Here is a 16074-nt window from a genome sequence, read left to right as displayed (position 1 = left end):
AACTGTTGTATATCGTGCTTTTTCACTCAGATAATTTCCATGTTTTTTTACATCAATTTTTTTTTTTTTTTTAGTCTTTAGAGTGGGTGAGCCATCATTTCTGCCACTAGCCCTTGACCATGGGCTACAGAGGCACAGACGTGGCTCCTGACACCTCCTTGGCTTTTAGCCAGGGCCTGAGCACTTTCTCCTTCAAGGGGATTCTCTTGGGGTTTGCTTAACACAGCAAAGTACAGTGGAGAGAAAATGGACCCAGAGTTAGGATCGGGGGAGTTAGGAGGCTGAGTAGGAGAGAAATTGGGCGGAGGAACCAGGGGAAACCTGTCTAAGGAAATGACTGTCACTCAAGTCTCTTGCTCTCTGTGTGTCACCTATAAAAGAAGAGGAGTAGATTTAATTATCTCAAAAGACTTCCAGCTCCTTTCATCTGTGGTTCTGGTAGCACCAGGCATTTGCTGCCAGCAGGCTCTGCTGGAGACCTGGGCATAGGAAGACTGGGATGTTTACTTAAGATTGCTTTCCTAGCTCTTTCCAAACAGACTCAGGCCTGGGGAAAGTTCTGGGAGTCTGGGCTGAAACCAGACAAAGGCCATCTGAAAGGGAGAAGTGAATGTACCTCTTGGCTGCCTGGGCCATGAGGGTCATGTGGATTCTGCTTCTCACAGCAGAAAACATACAGATTAGTCTGTGTATTCTTTTTTTTTTTTAAAGCAAAATTAAGTAGGCATTTATTTTAAGGGTTCCTGCCTATAGGCCTTATCTGATATAATGGCCAATATCCTTAAGTGCAGGCTTAGAAAAGATCCCAAGCCAGGCAGACAGGCATCAATTTTACCCTTTTGAGGCTGCGAGCTCCCCTAGAGTCATTCTTGTTACTTTGTGTCCTGGCCAGGAGTTAGCACTTATTGTCGTGTAAGTGACAGAGAGCCTTTACTTAACCATGGCTTTAAATTTTACCCATAAAGCCCACAGTAATGACTGCAGTGGAAAGCATTTCTGGGTGGGGATGAGGCGATGGGGACCAAGGCCTTCCCTTCCTCTCCTCATCTTACTACTTTATTTTTTAGAGATAGGGTCTCACTCTGTTGCCCAGGCTGGAGTGCAATGGCAGTATCATAGCTCACTGCAACCTTGAACTCCTGGGCTCAAATGATCCTCCTGCCCCAGCCTCCCAGGTAGCTAGGACTACAGGTGCACACCACCATGCCTGGATAATTTTTTTTTATTTTTGTAGAGACAGGGTCTCACTCTGTTGCCCAGACTGGTCTCAAACTCCTGGCCTCAAGCCATCCTCCCACCTCAGCCTCCCAAAGTGCTGGGATTACAGGCATGAGCCACTACACTCAGCCTCATCTTACTTCTTGATAGTGGCATTAGTAACAATGAACCCTCTCATTTGCACTATGAGCTTCAGCTTCCAAAGCCTTCCCCTCATTATCCACTCTGTGGGGACTGAGAACGTTCAGGGCCCTGGGGGGCTCCTGTGGCTGAGTGGGGCAATCAGGGTCCCTGACTTTCTATCCAGTGCTCTTGGCTTTGGGCCAGGCTGTGCCCACTGGAATGCAGGGAGAGAAACTGAAGAATGAAAAGGAAGTGGGGGCAGGGGGCCTGGAACAGGTGGTCAGCCCAGGGTGGATGCTGTGTCTGTCTGACTGGCTGGCTCTCTGCCCATCAGAGGTCCCATGGTGGATGACACAGGGCAGGGGGCCTGTCGGGTCTAGTCTGGATTTTTCTCATGAAATGTGATAGATTTAGAAGAAGGGTCTAGACTCAAAAGTGAGGGCTCCTGCCCGTTTCTCTATTCCCCTGGGTTTAGCTCCAGTCATTTTTTTAAAGATCCACTGATTGGGGTCAAGAATGGGTGCTTTTGCCCTTTTTTTTTTTAAAAAAAAAATCCAACTTGTGGGCTAATATATGTATATATTTGTATATATAAGAAAATATGTAAATATATATATATATTTACAAAGATAAAAGTAATTCCAAAGTATATAAAGTAAAAAATGAAGCTTCCTCTCTTATACCACCCCATAACCCTGGATCTCTTTCATTTTTCTTTACCCACTTCTGAGTTATTAACCTCTCTTAACGATTTTGTGAATATCCCTTTCAGATCTTTTACTAGATGTGTACAAACACAAACACAGGTTGTTGAAGTTATTGTTTTGTTTTTTAAATATAAAATCAGGACCATGCCATTCTCTCTCTCTCTGCAATTTGCTTATTACAACAGAATGGCTGGGCAAGGGGTCCTTGATTCTCTCTGAAATTTCCTCATTTACTGCTCCAAGGGGGAAATGTTAAGAATAGTCTGTGTTGGAGATAATTTCTCTGAGTTGCTCACTCTTTGGATCAGTCACATAGAGGCGAAGGGACTGCCCCATTTGTGGCAGGCTCGGGATCTGAGCCCCATTCTTTTGACTTTTACCTTGTCAGGGCTGTGCGTTTTTAAAATGTGCCTTCCTGTCATTCTCCCTTTGGATCCATCCCGACAACATCCCTATGAAGTTAGCAGGCAGTAGTAATTGAAGCTTGGGGCATGAAGAGGCTTGCCCGAATTCAGCACCAGAAGGGCCTGGAACCCAGGGCTCTTTGGTTGAATTCAGTGCATCCAGCATTTATTGAGGGGCTGCCGAGTGCCAGGTGATGTGGCTGGAGAGCCAGCCTCGCAGGGGCCCTGCCTGGAGGTGGTCACTGACTGTCCCCTATGTTTCTGGCAGAGCAGGGCTCCCTGGAGAGACTCTCATCATCCTGAGGAAGGGCTAAGGAGCTGTGGACACAGGGTGGGAGGGGTGCCTGTGACCTCAGCCACCAACCCCTCACTTCCCATGACTCTCCCCATCCCCACTTCCTCTGTCCCTCCCTCCCTCCTTCCTTCTCTCTGTGGCTCTTTGTCCATTCTTCTCCATCTGTCTCTCTCCGCGTGTGGTTCCTGCCCCTCTTCCTCTGTCACATGGTTGCTGTCCCTGTTCATCACATGTTCTCCTTCATGCCAATGCAGGCGTGCTGGTCACCATGACAACAGAGACAGGCCCCGATTCTGAGGTGAAGAAGGCACAGGAGGAGGCCCCACAGCAGCCTGAGGCCGCTGCCGCTGTGACCACCCCTGTGACCCCCGCAGGCCAAGGCCACCTGGAGGCCAACTCCAATGAGAAGCATCTGCCCCAGCAGGACACTCGGCCTGCTGAACAGGTGTGTGCCCGAGCATGGGCGTCCCTCTTCCTGCCCAGTTCTCCAGGTCTAGTTCTTAGGGCCCCGATATTTTCTCAGGAGGGAGGAAAGAAGGAATCCAAGATTCAGTAGTGGCCTGTTACATGCCGAGCACTGTGCTGGGAGCATCGTGGTCATTGTTATATTTAATTCTCCCAAGCTGAAGAGGGTTGCTATTAACTCCCCCATTTTACACTTGGAGAAACTGAGGCTCAGCAGGATGAAGTGAGTTACCACAATCACATTGCCATGAAGTGACAGAGGTGGGGTCAAATACAGGTCTGATTTTGAAGCCCATGTTCTTTCAGTTTATTTTCCTACCCCTTCAACCTGTCCATTCTAGCTTGGCAAGCCCAGTGTGACCTCAGAGCAAAACTCACCACTTTAAAGCTACAAGGGATTCGCCTAGCTATCTAATTCACACCCTCCTTAATTCACAACAGGCCCAGAGAGGGCAGGGACTTGGCCAAGGTCATTGAGGGAGTCAGTGGCAGATTAGGACTAGTGGGTGGGCTCTGGCCTCCCATCCCTCCTTTAGATCAGTCCACAGCTCCCAGCCTCCTGCTAGATTCAGTGACAGATGCACAGGAGGAGACCAGATGGATGCCCTGATGACTCATGCATTGCCCTAGGAAGACAGGGCAGCTCTGGCCACTGGGTTTGGTTTTGTGGGGTGTCTCCACCTGCAGAGGCTGTCTGTGGCAGCAGTAGCCTGCAGGGAAGAAGTGGAGCCCTCACGTGAGTCCACTCCATTGCATACAGGAGCTCTGGCTCTCTTCCTATGTACACCAACCGTAGACCCTTGTCACCTCCTGGGCCTACAAGGGGAGTGACTCTCATTTTGGGGCCCGTCTGAGCCCTAGCTGCCTCCTTATTGCTTCTCATCTATATGAAAGGCCATGGTTTCAAGCTCACTGACCAGACTCTTTCCTTGGTTGGACCTGCAGAGCCTAGACATGGAAGAGAAGGACTACAGTGAGGCCGATGGCCTGTCAGAGAGGACCACGCCCAGCAAGGCCCAGAAATCACCCCAGAAGATTGCCAAGAAATACAAGAGTGCCATCTGCCGAGTCACTCTGCTTGATGCCTCCGAGTATGAGTGTGAGGTGGAGGTAGGGGAGCACCTAGCACCATATGCCCCATCCCCAGTCAGCTGTCAGAGCCAGGGCAGGCTCCTGTGTGTACCTAGCCTGGGCCAAACCACAGGAGTCCTGGACCGACTGCAGCATCCAGAGAGATGACCTGGCCCCAGCCCTCCTTTGTATAGATGGTGGCACCAAGACCCAGAGAAGGTGGTTATGATTGCAAATAGAATTAGACAAGGTACAGGGCTGGCACCAAGAAAAGCTTTCTCAGGGTGACTGTCCCTTGGCAAGGACACCTCCATCTAAGGGCTGATCTGCAACCCAGTAGGCCTAGGAACTGGGTTCTCCTGTCTCACCCAGGAAACACTGATGTTTAAACTAGAATCATTTTTATATATTTATTGGGTGGAGAAAGGGATCCGCCCTTCCTTATAAATACTTGAGGGTACCACCTCCCGTTTCCAAAACAGACTAGTAACCTGAGGGTTCTATGGTAAGTGTGTCAGTCACAGGGAATGGCCCACTGGAAGGATGTTCCCATCCAGGCTGGTGTAGAAGCCATTGTGGATGGTCCTGCCCCACAGCAGTGGCACAGCAGATGCCCCCTCTCTGGGTTGGCCCTTCTGGCCCCACATTTAGTGTCTCTCTTTCTTGTATAATCCCAGACTCACACCCTAATTCTGAGCACTCACTTGTCCCCTCTGTGAGCCCTTCAAGGTTCTATGCCTGTCTAGGCACCATTCCTGGCCCGTCTTCACATGCGTGAAAGAGTTCAGAGGGTGGCTTTACTGCAGGAATTGTAGGATCCACCTCCCTCTCTCCCCCATGCCCTGGTTTGAAGGGATGTGACTTAGTTCTGAGCCCTGGGAGGCTGAGTCCCTCTTCTCTACAAGGTCTTGTTTTGTTTTGTTTTTACATGTATTTCTTTTTTAGAAAGGTTTCAGGATGGACACCCTCCCTGCTCCTAGGACACAAGAAAGGGCTATTTTCTAGTCTCCTATCCTCATGGGCCCCCACGTGCCGTTGCAGCCTGCCCCAGACGCGCATGAAGGGCTTGGCTGAGGCCAGGGCCATTCTCCCCGGTGAACTCCTCCAGGCTCGGGAATTCCTTGTCAGGCTTGGTTCCAGACCTTAAGAGTTCCTCATTCTTTCCTTGGAGTCCCTGCCTCTTTGGTGGTGACTGCCTCATGTTCCCTCTACGCTGTAGTCCCTTTCTTGGTGCCCAGCTTCACACCTGGGGATTTGGAGTGCCCAGTCAGGTTCTGGGCTTTGTCATTCTGAATCCTCAGGCCTGGACGGTGGTGCAGAGAGGCCCCAAGCTTAGCTGCGTGGGAGTGGGGGCAGCAGAAGCTGCTGTAAAACTGCACTGGCTGCAGGGTAGGAGGTGGCACTCCAGCCTGGGGTGCCCTGGGTTTCTCTTGGTTAAGGGGAGAAGCCAGGGAATGCGAGTCACACTCTGACCGAGTCCTAGGCCCTCCCCTTCTGCCCCTGCCCACTTTTCTCATATTTATTTCAGGGACCTCTTGTCTTCCTCTCAAAAGCTTAGGACTTTTGGTTTTCTGTTCCTCAGGTCCAAGTTAGCCTCCTTCTCTTAATCACTCTAAAGGAGGGAGAAATCAGTCACTCCCCACACCCCTACTTCAACTTCTAAGGGCTAGAAAGACCCCAGCAGAACTTGGAAGACGGGTGTTGAGGAGCTGGGCATTGGTGTCACCCCCAGGATCCCTTAGGACTCAGAGCAGAGCCAGGTGGGGTGGCAGAAGTGCCACATTCCTGGTCAGATGCTTAACGGCCCTTGGGGGGTTTCGAGTTGTCCTGGTGGAGTCTTGGGTGTCTCCCAGCCCCACCCTAGGATGCGTTGCAGCCTCATAGAAGCTTTGCTTTCCTCTTTAGAAACATGGCCGGGGCCAGGTGCTGTTTGACCTGGTCTGTGAGCACCTCAACCTCCTGGAGAAGGACTACTTTGGCCTGACCTTCTGTGATGCGGACAGTCAAAAGGTACCTGGGCTGGGGAGCAGGGCTAGGCAGGGGAGGCCTGCCGGGAGGTATAGACCTCTTCCCTTATGCCCCCATAGTCCTGGCCACATCCCATGGTTTCCATCAGTCCTCACATCTTCATTAGGCACCTTCTGTTTGTATGTCTCCAAGGTTCAGCCAGCCTCATCCACTCTCTCATTTCTCTGCCTCCACCCCCTATCCCCAGTCATTTCTTTGTGACCCACAGGTCACCCCCAGACAGATATTTGGACAGCCCTGGTGTGAGTGCTTGAGTTGTCTGGGGGAACTGAGGCACTCCCTGCCAGGACCTCTTCCCTATCCCTGGGAACCTCCTGTCTAAGTTTCCTCCTTCCTGCCAGTCCCACTATGGCTTCATTACCTAGTCACCGTGGTAGTCTCAGGGAAATGCCAGCTCCAGGGCACTGGGTCCCAGGCCCGGTGGTGAATCCAGGCCTTATGCCCCTTACCTCCCAATCTCAAGGAAAAGGGACCAGAAAGTTTAGCTAAGGAAGAGTCTTCCCCACTAGGGACTGTCAACGGACCTGTCAGGATATTTCTCTCTCCCAGCCCGATCCAGGTTCTCTCTTCCATCTTCCCTCTAAAGATCTCTGTCTTTCTTTTAGAATTGGCTGGACCCCTCCAAGGAAATCAAGAAGCAGATCCGGAGTGAGTGGCTGGCTATGGTTGGGGATGTGGTAGAGGGGAGGCGGGGGCTCCAGGTTACAAGGGTCCCAGTTGTCCTGCCCCCTCCTACTTAGGAAAGTGTGTTCAGACCCGTGAGTTTATCCACTGGGCATGGCAGACTTTGGGGGAGGCCAGGGCTGGAATGACCATTGACAATTGTTTTATAGATGACTAGTCTGAGGCCCAGAGAAGAGAAAGGACCATGCAGAGTTGCATAGCAAGTTAGCAGAGGAATCATAAATGTATTCAGGATGTCAGCCCTAGAAGGGACCTGCAGAGTCATCTAGGACAGAAGATAAACAGATGGCCTGGAAACAGCCACCCTCCTGTCTGGGGCTGGTGCAGACTTCAGGGATCAATGACCCTTTCCTCAGAGGCCCAGAGAGAGGCAATTATTAGCCATGGTCACAGAGCCAAGTATTGGCCAAGCCAGGTCTTGAGCCTTGGTCTTCCAATACCATCCTGTGTTCTTTACAAGGCCTGGGGTGAAAGCAGATGAGCAGGCCAACAGCCTGTCCTTTCTGGCCCAGAGAGAAAAGGCATATTGGGAGGGATGGGGCAGCTTTCAAATGGCAGAAGGGGGAGGTAGGTAGCCTCAGCAAGGCAGCATGAGTAGGTGGAGACCTGGAGCCTAGAGGCAGAGATGCCTCCACCCAGGGCCCCTCCTCCTTGGCTGTGGTTAGTCTCTCCTGGACTCCCTGGTCCCCTGGCTGGGAGGCTGTAGCTGAGCCTGTTGCCATGACAGCAGGCAGCTGGGCCCAGGGAAGCCAGCTGACTCTGCAGGAGGGGGCTCCAGGAATTCTTCCTGTAGGCTCCTGTTAGTTGGAGACAAAGAGGCAGGCATACAGAGCAAGCTCCTCTGGGTGCAGACAGGGTCCTAAGGCCTGGGCTTTAGGCTGTCCCCGGAAGCCCCAGCCTGAGGGAATCAGAATATATACAGGCAACCAAGCGTGCAGTGCTTGGTAAGGACCAGGAGCTTGGGAAAGATAGGCGGCCAGACCAAATGGTCAGGTCTTGGCATCCCTCCCCAGAGCTTGCCCACAGCCCTGCCAGCATAGCCCAGGCATGGTGGATGGTTGCTTCTTGTGTCCACCTCAAGTTATCGAGGAATAGTCTCGAGCCTCGGCAAGTGCCTTCTCCAGCAAAGCTACAGTCCCTGTAACTTCCAGCTGTTCATCCTAGTCCTGCCTTCTGGGGCCCCGGCAGAACAATTTTTTGCCCCCTTTCTTCAGTTTGTGACAGCCCCTCAGCCTTCCGAAGGTGGCACCGTGAGTCCTTGAATCCTAGGCTTCAGAATTGGGTGCATTTCCCCCCAAGCCTCAGTGCTCATCACGTGGGGCACCTGAGGCAAGTCCTCCACCTCCCTGGGCCCCTGCTTCTCCTTGGCAAGTGGATTAGTAATTCCTGCCTCATGAGGCGGGGGTGACAGTTAAATGGCATATGTATGGACAGCACCCAGGTGCCCAGTAGCTTTTTCTTCTTGCTTCCCTGAGGCGATCTGGAGTGATGGTTAAACAGATAGACACTGGGGCCAGACTGCCTGGGTTTGAATCCTGACTCTGTCACTACTTCTTGTGTTATTTGACTGTTCTGTGCCTCAGATTCCTCATCCGTAAAGTGGAGTAATGATAGTACTTGTATTTAGGATTGTTGTGAGCATTAAATGAGTTATTACATGTACAGCACCTAGAATGGGGCCTGCACACAGTAGCGCCCAGTATGTATTAGCTATTATGATTTTATTATTACTATCATTATTCCTAAGACAGGGATTGTTTCCCCTTGAGGCTATTTTTTCCAAGGAGTCATTGTGGTCAAGAGCCTGGGATTTAGGATTAGATGACCAGAGTTTGGGCCACCCACTGGGATGATGGAGTCGCTCTGATCTCTCCCCATCTTCTCCTCTCAGGCAGCCCCTGGAATTTTGCCTTCACAGTCAAGTTCTACCCCCCTGACCCTGCCCAGCTGACAGAAGACATCACAAGGTGAGGGCTGTGGAGGGAAGGGCAGGCATGCTGGTGTGCGGGACCGTGGATGAGGGCACCTGGCCCTGGGGGACACAGGCCGTATATGACAGCAGTTGCAAATGCTGATGCCGAGGTCAGGCAAACAGCATCAACAAAGGAAGCAGACTCGGTGCAGGAAAAACAGTGACATAAACACAGTGGTCAATAGCAGCTGACCCTGGATTTCAGAGGAGGAGGCATCACAGGGAACCGGGGGCCCCCTGTAAGGGAACAGAAGCCATCTGAAACAGTTGCCGTTCAGCTGCAGGCCATCACTGTCACGTGGAAATTGGGCCTGATTGTTAAAGTGAAGCTAGAGATTTGAGAGTGAAAGCCACAATTTTTAAATGTTGGCAACTAATGCAAACTTTAAAAACAGTGTGGGCCATCCCTGGGTGGGACACACCAAACACACGTGAAGTCAGTCAGGTGCTGAGTGGCCCACCAGTTTGCAGTGCCTAGGACATGGAGGGAATAGAACAGGATGTTGCACATGGGACTTTGGTTCTGCTTGCTGCTCTGTGCACACATCAGACATGTGATGGTCAAATGAGGCTTGTGACCCCCCATGGAGGCAAGCCTGGGCTTCTGTGATGAACAGGGATTGTGTATGCAGTGTCGTTGTGCCACAGGGCCAGTAGATAACATAGCTTGCAGATTGGAATGGGTTGCAAAGCATCCTTCAGGATGGAAGAAGCTTCCACAGGGCTCATCCTGCCTCTGGAAACCAGAATAGGGGGAGGCCCTTCACTTTATCTGAGCCCCTTCAAACAGATAGTCTCACTTCATGATCTCCTGGGGCCATGTCTTCCAGGTGGTAGGCCCTACACCCTCAACAATAAGACATGGGCTTGAAGCTCTCCTACAGCAGGGGAGGGGTGACTAAGCCAACCTCTCTCCCATTGGGTCCCTCCTTAATGTTGGCTGCCTGTTTGCTAGGCAGAGGACCAAGGTCAGGATAATGACTCTGGCCTTGGGAAATAAGACAAATGTTCCTGGAATAGATCAGGCCCCAGGCCTTGGCCTCATTAGCCCTGTTTTGAGCCCCGGGGTCAGCTTGGGGCCAACGTGACAGCAGCAGGATCTGAAACTCCATTCCCACAAGGGCTGAGAGATTTAGGGCAGCACAGCCCCCATCCCTCTGGTCTTGCCTGCTGGTGCCTCCCCATTTGTACCAGACACTGGGCACTGGGTGTCTAGGGACACCAGGAGGGACATTAGTCCTGCCCAGCACAGATGACCCCCAGAGAAGGGATGGTAGTAGCAGCTGACTTAGTCAAAAATAGTTAGGCCCGAAATAAACTGGTCAAAATGACAAATTGATTGAAATGAAAGATTGGTCAGAGTATTTGGCAGTGATTTTTGAATTTTTAGACTTCTGAACACAATACCCATAAGCCCATACTCAGTGGCTGTGACGTCTGAGCTGCTGCTGATTCTGAGCCTGCACCTTAGCCCTTAGCACACACTGAGGCTGCATGTACTTTTTGCCACGGCTTCGCTTCTGACCAAGAAATAATGTCACAGAGCAGTAAGAATTGTACTAAGTAAAAGCCACTTAAAAGGAAAAGAAATAGGCAATTGAAAAAAAAATGGTGGAACATAACAAAAATGCACAGGGAGCATCACTGGCTGAAAACGAGCCGAAACATTTTTTTAATACACCAAAAAAAGCAATAAAAAATGATTTTAAATGGTTCTAAAATTGTAAAGTCATCCAAGTGTGCATAAAAGTTATAAAAAATCATTGCCGGGTGGTTGGAAATGTTTCTTTAAGCCAATTTGGTTTTAGACGCTTCACTTAATGCCAGAGGCAAAATAAGAAAGTTTTGGGAAAGCATTGGCGAGCAGGTTCACCGGGCTGTGGAATACAACGTGGAAGTTAAAATGCATGAGGTAGAGTTGCATGTGCTGACGTGGGAAGGGCTCTAAGACATGGAGTTTGGTATGAAAAAGCGAGCTGTAGAATCAAATGTAGCATTTGGTACAATGTACATGTTAAAAACACCCATACATCAAAGGCACATGCATTTCCCTATGTCCAGGGAGAAGAAATGTCTAGAACGTTACATGATAACTATGGTGACCTCTGAAGGAGGGGATTAGGAATGAGAATGGGCACCCAGAAGAAACTTAGAGTCACTTCTAAAGTTTTGTGTTTTTTCCACAAGATGTATACAGAATATTCTATAATTAAAACTATATGACTTTTTTTAGTTGTTAAACCAGGAAAGTGGTCTTCATTAGCATGAAAATGAGTTCAAAAATTGAAAATGCTCTCATAGTAGGAAAAAACCTCTCAAATTTAGAAATGAACAAAAAATGTCACATGAAATGTTATAAAACCATCTCATAGAACCCACTCAAATTGTCCACATATGAAATGCCAGTGTCTACGAACATCCTTTTCTACCAAACTGTGTGTTGATTCATGTGGTTCCAATGGACCAGCTGTGCTCGGGGCATCTAGGGAGGAGTGGGGCTCCATGCCCACACCTGCTGTCCCCCGTCTCCAGATACTACCTGTGCCTGCAGCTGCGGGCAGACATCATCACGGGCCGGCTGCCCTGCTCCTTTGTCACGCATGCCCTGCTGGGCTCCTACGCTGTGCAGGCTGAGCTAGGCGACTATGACGCTGAGGAGCATGTGGGCAACTATGTCAGTGAGCTCCGCTTCGCCCCTAACCAGACCCGGGAGCTGGAGGAGAGGATCATGGAGCTACACAAGACATACAGGTAAGAGGGCTGCCACCCAGGGCCTTCCTTGACTCTGGCTGGTTGGCTGGAGCCTCCCTGGCAGGCCTGAATGTGCCAGGTCCCTGGATGCCATGCTGTGCATACCCCACCTGACTCTGCCCCTAACTTGAGATGTGTCTCAGAGCAAATCATCTCTGCAAATAGGAATGATAGTGGCTAGCTGTGTGACCTTAAATGACCTCTTGGGGCCCCAGTTTCTGCACAACGATGGCAGGAAGCTCCACTTGTCCCTTGTGAGCACAAAGGGCTTCTCTAGGCAGGTGAGTTACTCTGTGCAGCAGATCTCAAACTCACTAGGCATCAGCATTACCTAGAGGGCTTGATTAATGCGCAGCTGGCTCTGCCCCATCTCCAGAGTTTGTGGGTCAGTAGATCTGCGGTAGGGTGGAGAATTTGCATTTCCAACAAGCTCTCAGGAGATGCTATTGCTTCAAGGACCAAACTTTGGGAACTGCTCTAGAGCAAAGCTTCTCACACTGGAATGTGCATCGAAACAACCTGGTTAAAATGCAGAATCTGACTCCCTAGCTCCTATATGGGTGTGATATGGGTGTGATAATTACCTGTCCTTGACCTCTGAGAATCAGTTTCTTTATCTGCCAGCTGGAGATAGTAGTCACTACTCTGTGTCTTTGGGTAAGTGTCCTGATGGCTAGATCTTGTCTGGAATTCAAAAGTTTGGACTCAAAAGCTAGTCCGCTTGGGTTCGTATTCTGACTCTGCCAGTTTCTAACGAGGGGATCTTGGGCAGGTCATTTCACTTCTCTATGCTTTGGTTTCCTCCTCTGTTCAAAGTGGTTGCTATTAAACTGACGTTGTAGGATGGTGGGAGGACTAAATGACACGTGTTAAAGACACACCACATGTTGGCTGTTAGTGCTGCTATCTGTGAATTGAAGGGTTGAATAATTGATTGTGCAGTGGAAAGCACCTTATTCCAGGAATTGGAAGATAATTAACTAGATGTGTGATTGAGGCTGATTATTTAACCTGTCTGAGCCCCATTTTCACCTGTATATGCACGGACTTAGATTTTCAGTTTTTCTCAACTATGGGTATTTGGGATAGGAGAATTCATTGTGCAGGGTGTTTGGCATCCCTGGGCCCCATGCTGTGATTGCCCATAACACCTTCTCAGTCATTGTCACAACCCAAATGCCCACCTTTGCCATTGCCTGCTGTATCGGTTTCCCTGGAGAGGAACCCCTGGAACTAAATGATCCCTAGGGTGGTTTTTTTTTTTTTTTTTGAGACAGAGTCTCACTGTGTTGCCCGGGCTAGAGTGCCGTGGCGTCATCTTAGCTCACAGCAACCTCTAACTCCTGGGCTCAAGCGATCCTCCTGCCTCAGCCTCCCGAGTAGCTGGGATTACAGGCATGTGCCACCATGCCCGGCTAATTTTTTCTATATATTTTTAGTTGTCCAATTAATTTCTTTCTATTTTTAGTAGAGACGGGGTCTTGCTCTTGCTCAGGCTGGTTTCGAACTCCTGAGCTCAAACAATCGGCTGGCCTCGGCCTCCCAGAGAGCTAGGATTACAGGCATGAGCCACCGCGCCCGGCCCCTAGGGTGGTTTTAAGCTGGAAGTACTTTGGGCTCCGAGTCCAGAGTTGTTATAGGAACTCAATGTGATGGATTATGTGAAAGTGCATTATAAAGTATAAAGTGCTGTGCCTGTGGGAAGGAGTATGGTAATATCTCATTACTGTTGGGAATGGAGGGAATGATCATGGTTGTGTCCTATGGACTGCATCTGGAGAGGAGGGCTAGGATCAGATGTGGAGGTATCGTGGGGAAGACCTTGCTGTGGTGTGGTGAATGCTAGGTCAAGGGTGGCAAATGCTGTCTCTCAGAGACTCACACACCAACTCTGCTTGGTTAGTAATGATACCATGGTATTGTGTTGGGCAGGATACTGGTAGCCCACAACTGGTTAGCAGTGTCCACCTGGCATAGGAATAGGGAGTGGTGAACCGTCTGACATCTATTTGTCACCCCTGTCCTAGATAGCCAGATGTCTTAGGATTTTCAAAAGTCAAAATAATTGAGAGAGAGATGTTGAGATCCATATATGCTGGAGAAATACCAATGGCTATCTGTACATCTCTTTGGACCTAAAGCACATTGACATCTAGGGTCCAGGTCTCCCGCACCGCAGCCCAGAGGTAGACAGGGCAGAGGAAACTGAGGCCCAGAGGGTATAAAAGACAGATGTAGTTAAGTGGTTAGGAGCACAAACTCTGGAGCCACATTGTGGCTTAAAATCATGACTCTTCTACTTAATAGCGTTGTGCCCTTGGGCAAGTTATTCAACCTATCTGTGCCAGTTTTCTCATCTGTCAAATGAGAGTAATAATAATACCTACCTTATACAGTTGTTACGAGGATTCAGTGAGTTAGTACATGTAAAGTGCTTGGAAGAGTAACCAGCACATAGTACTCAAGGTGACTAAGTATAAAATGTCTTCCAGGTGTCCTGGCAGCTAAAGCAAAGAAGGAACTTGATTAATTACATAACTCTTCTTTTCAGAAGGAGAATGTGCACCTGTTCCTCAGGAGAGATTAAGTGGCTTCTGATACTAAATTTTGAGAGAAATATCTTACGTGGGTAATAATTTAGGAGCCCCTGGGTGATTATAATGAACAATGTCTTCGACAATGGTTTCACATGGATGGAGAAGCAGAATTTATAACTCACACTTAGCAGCAGAATGAGACAGAAATCCTGACTCCCAGCTCAGCCCTTGCACTCTTCCTGAAGGAAACGAGACTGGACTTAAGCTTTGGCAGAAGGTGGGGGTTGGGTGGACTGGAGCTGGAGGCCTGGGGGTGCACCATCCTGCCCTGAAGGCAGAGGGGAAAGACTTGGGTGAGGCTCAGCCATGTGCCCACTCCAGCACATTTGCCTCCTAAGATGATGGCTTTTGATGGTGGTCACCTTGAGCCAGCAGGACTCAGACCACCATGGCCACCTCTGATCACTTTCTTTCCTTCAGGGGCATGACCCCAGGAGAAGCAGAAATCCACTTCCTAGAGAACGCCAAGAAGCTTTCCATGTATGGAGTAGATCTGCACCATGCCAAGGTACCACCAGGTCCCAGGGTTCCCCTTCGCGTCTGTGTGGTGTCCCCTGATGAACTGTCAGGCCTTCCGGAGGACTTGATGTGCCAGATGCTGTATTACCTCCAATTTGAAACCTTTTCTATTCCCATTTCTCACAGTTCCATAACCTTTTATTTTCCCATGATCTTTATCATTTTCTCTTTATATTATATTTCTTTATGAACCTGTTTGTGGCACTACTAGATTAGGAGTGTCATGAGGAAAAGACGCAGACCTTAGTGTATTTCTGTATCCCTAGCAGATAGCACATGGCCTGGCACTGAGTATGTACCACTAAATGTTTGCTGGGTGAATGAACGATTGAGAGACTGACAGAGCATGTGATTGAACAATCGAGTTGGTGAATAAAAAGCTAAATGAATGACTGAATGACTATGCGACGGATTGGTCAGTGGGACTCTAGCGTGGAGGCTCTAATTCCGTCCCTGAGAGCTTACTACAAGAAGAACTCTGGGAAAGGTTTTGGGGATGGGTGGCAGGCTGCCCCCAGGTGTGGACCTCATGCTTCCCATTCATGTTCCCTTCTCGTGCAGGACTCTGAGGGCATCGACATCATGTTAGGTGTCTGTGCCAATGGCCTGCTCATCTACCGGGACCGGCTGAGAATCAACCGCTTCGCCTGGCCCAAAATTCTCAAGATCTCCTACAAGAGGAGTAACTTCTATATCAAGATCCGACCGGGGGAGGTGAGCCTGTCTTGGGAGCCCCACCTCCTCACTGTATTGGCTAGAACAGAGTGGACCTTGACAACTGGGTGTGGGTTGTTTCCTCCCAGGATACATAGATAGGGGTGCTGGGGTTTTGGGTGGGGAGAGATCCCTCTTCTGTGGCTTTCTACATAGACTTCATACCATAGGTGTGTGCATGCAAACACACACACACTCACACACACACACACAAGAGCCTAAACAGAAGTTAATCACATATAAACAGGTTTCATAGATAAATGAATATAGTCTGTATATAGTACATGTATTTGCTTACATGTAGTCCTCAAATATTTACACATGCTAAGATACACATAGACACATGACCACACACGCAGCGACACATGCACAGAAAAACATGTATACATCCACACCTCTTTTTTCCTTCAGTCTCCCCGTGTCACCCATCAGAAAGTCCATTCAGTTCTACCTCTATAATCAATGCAAACACATATGCTTCTCTTCCTCTCCACTGCACCAGCCACCAACAGCCACCATTTCTCAC

At 49.5% G+C, this 16074-nt stretch overlaps 1 protein-coding gene across 5 annotated transcripts in view; it reads left to right on the top strand.

The window, feature by feature from the left end:
- The window catches only part of EPB41L1 (erythrocyte membrane protein band 4.1-like 1), a 127020-nt gene that overhangs the window by 71453 nt on the left and 39493 nt on the right, over window positions 1-16074 (top strand). For 3 of the 5 annotated variants that reach the window (XM_012637698.1, XM_012637699.1, XM_012637696.1), the window contains 7 exons: window positions 4158-4322; window positions 6189-6293; window positions 6917-6959; window positions 8887-8962; window positions 11500-11718; window positions 14736-14823; window positions 15396-15548. In XM_012637698.1, coding sequence (XP_012493152.1) covers window positions 4167-4322; window positions 6189-6293; window positions 6917-6959; window positions 8887-8962; window positions 11500-11718; window positions 14736-14823; window positions 15396-15548 — 840 coding nt within the window. In that variant the 5' untranslated portion in view covers window positions 4158-4166. Of the gene's footprint in view, window positions 1-3001; window positions 3193-4157; window positions 4323-6188; window positions 6294-6916; window positions 6960-8886; window positions 8963-11499; window positions 11719-14735; window positions 14824-15395; window positions 15549-16074 lie in introns of all 5 variants that reach the window. The other 2 variants (XM_012637694.1, XM_012637695.1) reach the window with 1 other exon arrangement.

Source organism: Propithecus coquereli, unplaced genomic scaffold, assembly GCF_000956105.1.
Source record: "Propithecus coquereli isolate 6110/MARCELLA unplaced genomic scaffold, Pcoq_1.0 Scaffold122, whole genome shotgun sequence".
NCBI classification, from domain to species: Eukaryota; Metazoa; Chordata; class Mammalia; order Primates; family Indriidae; genus Propithecus; species Propithecus coquereli.
Note: the sequence above shows the minus strand (reverse complement) of the source record. Positions and strands in the feature narration are given on the sequence as shown.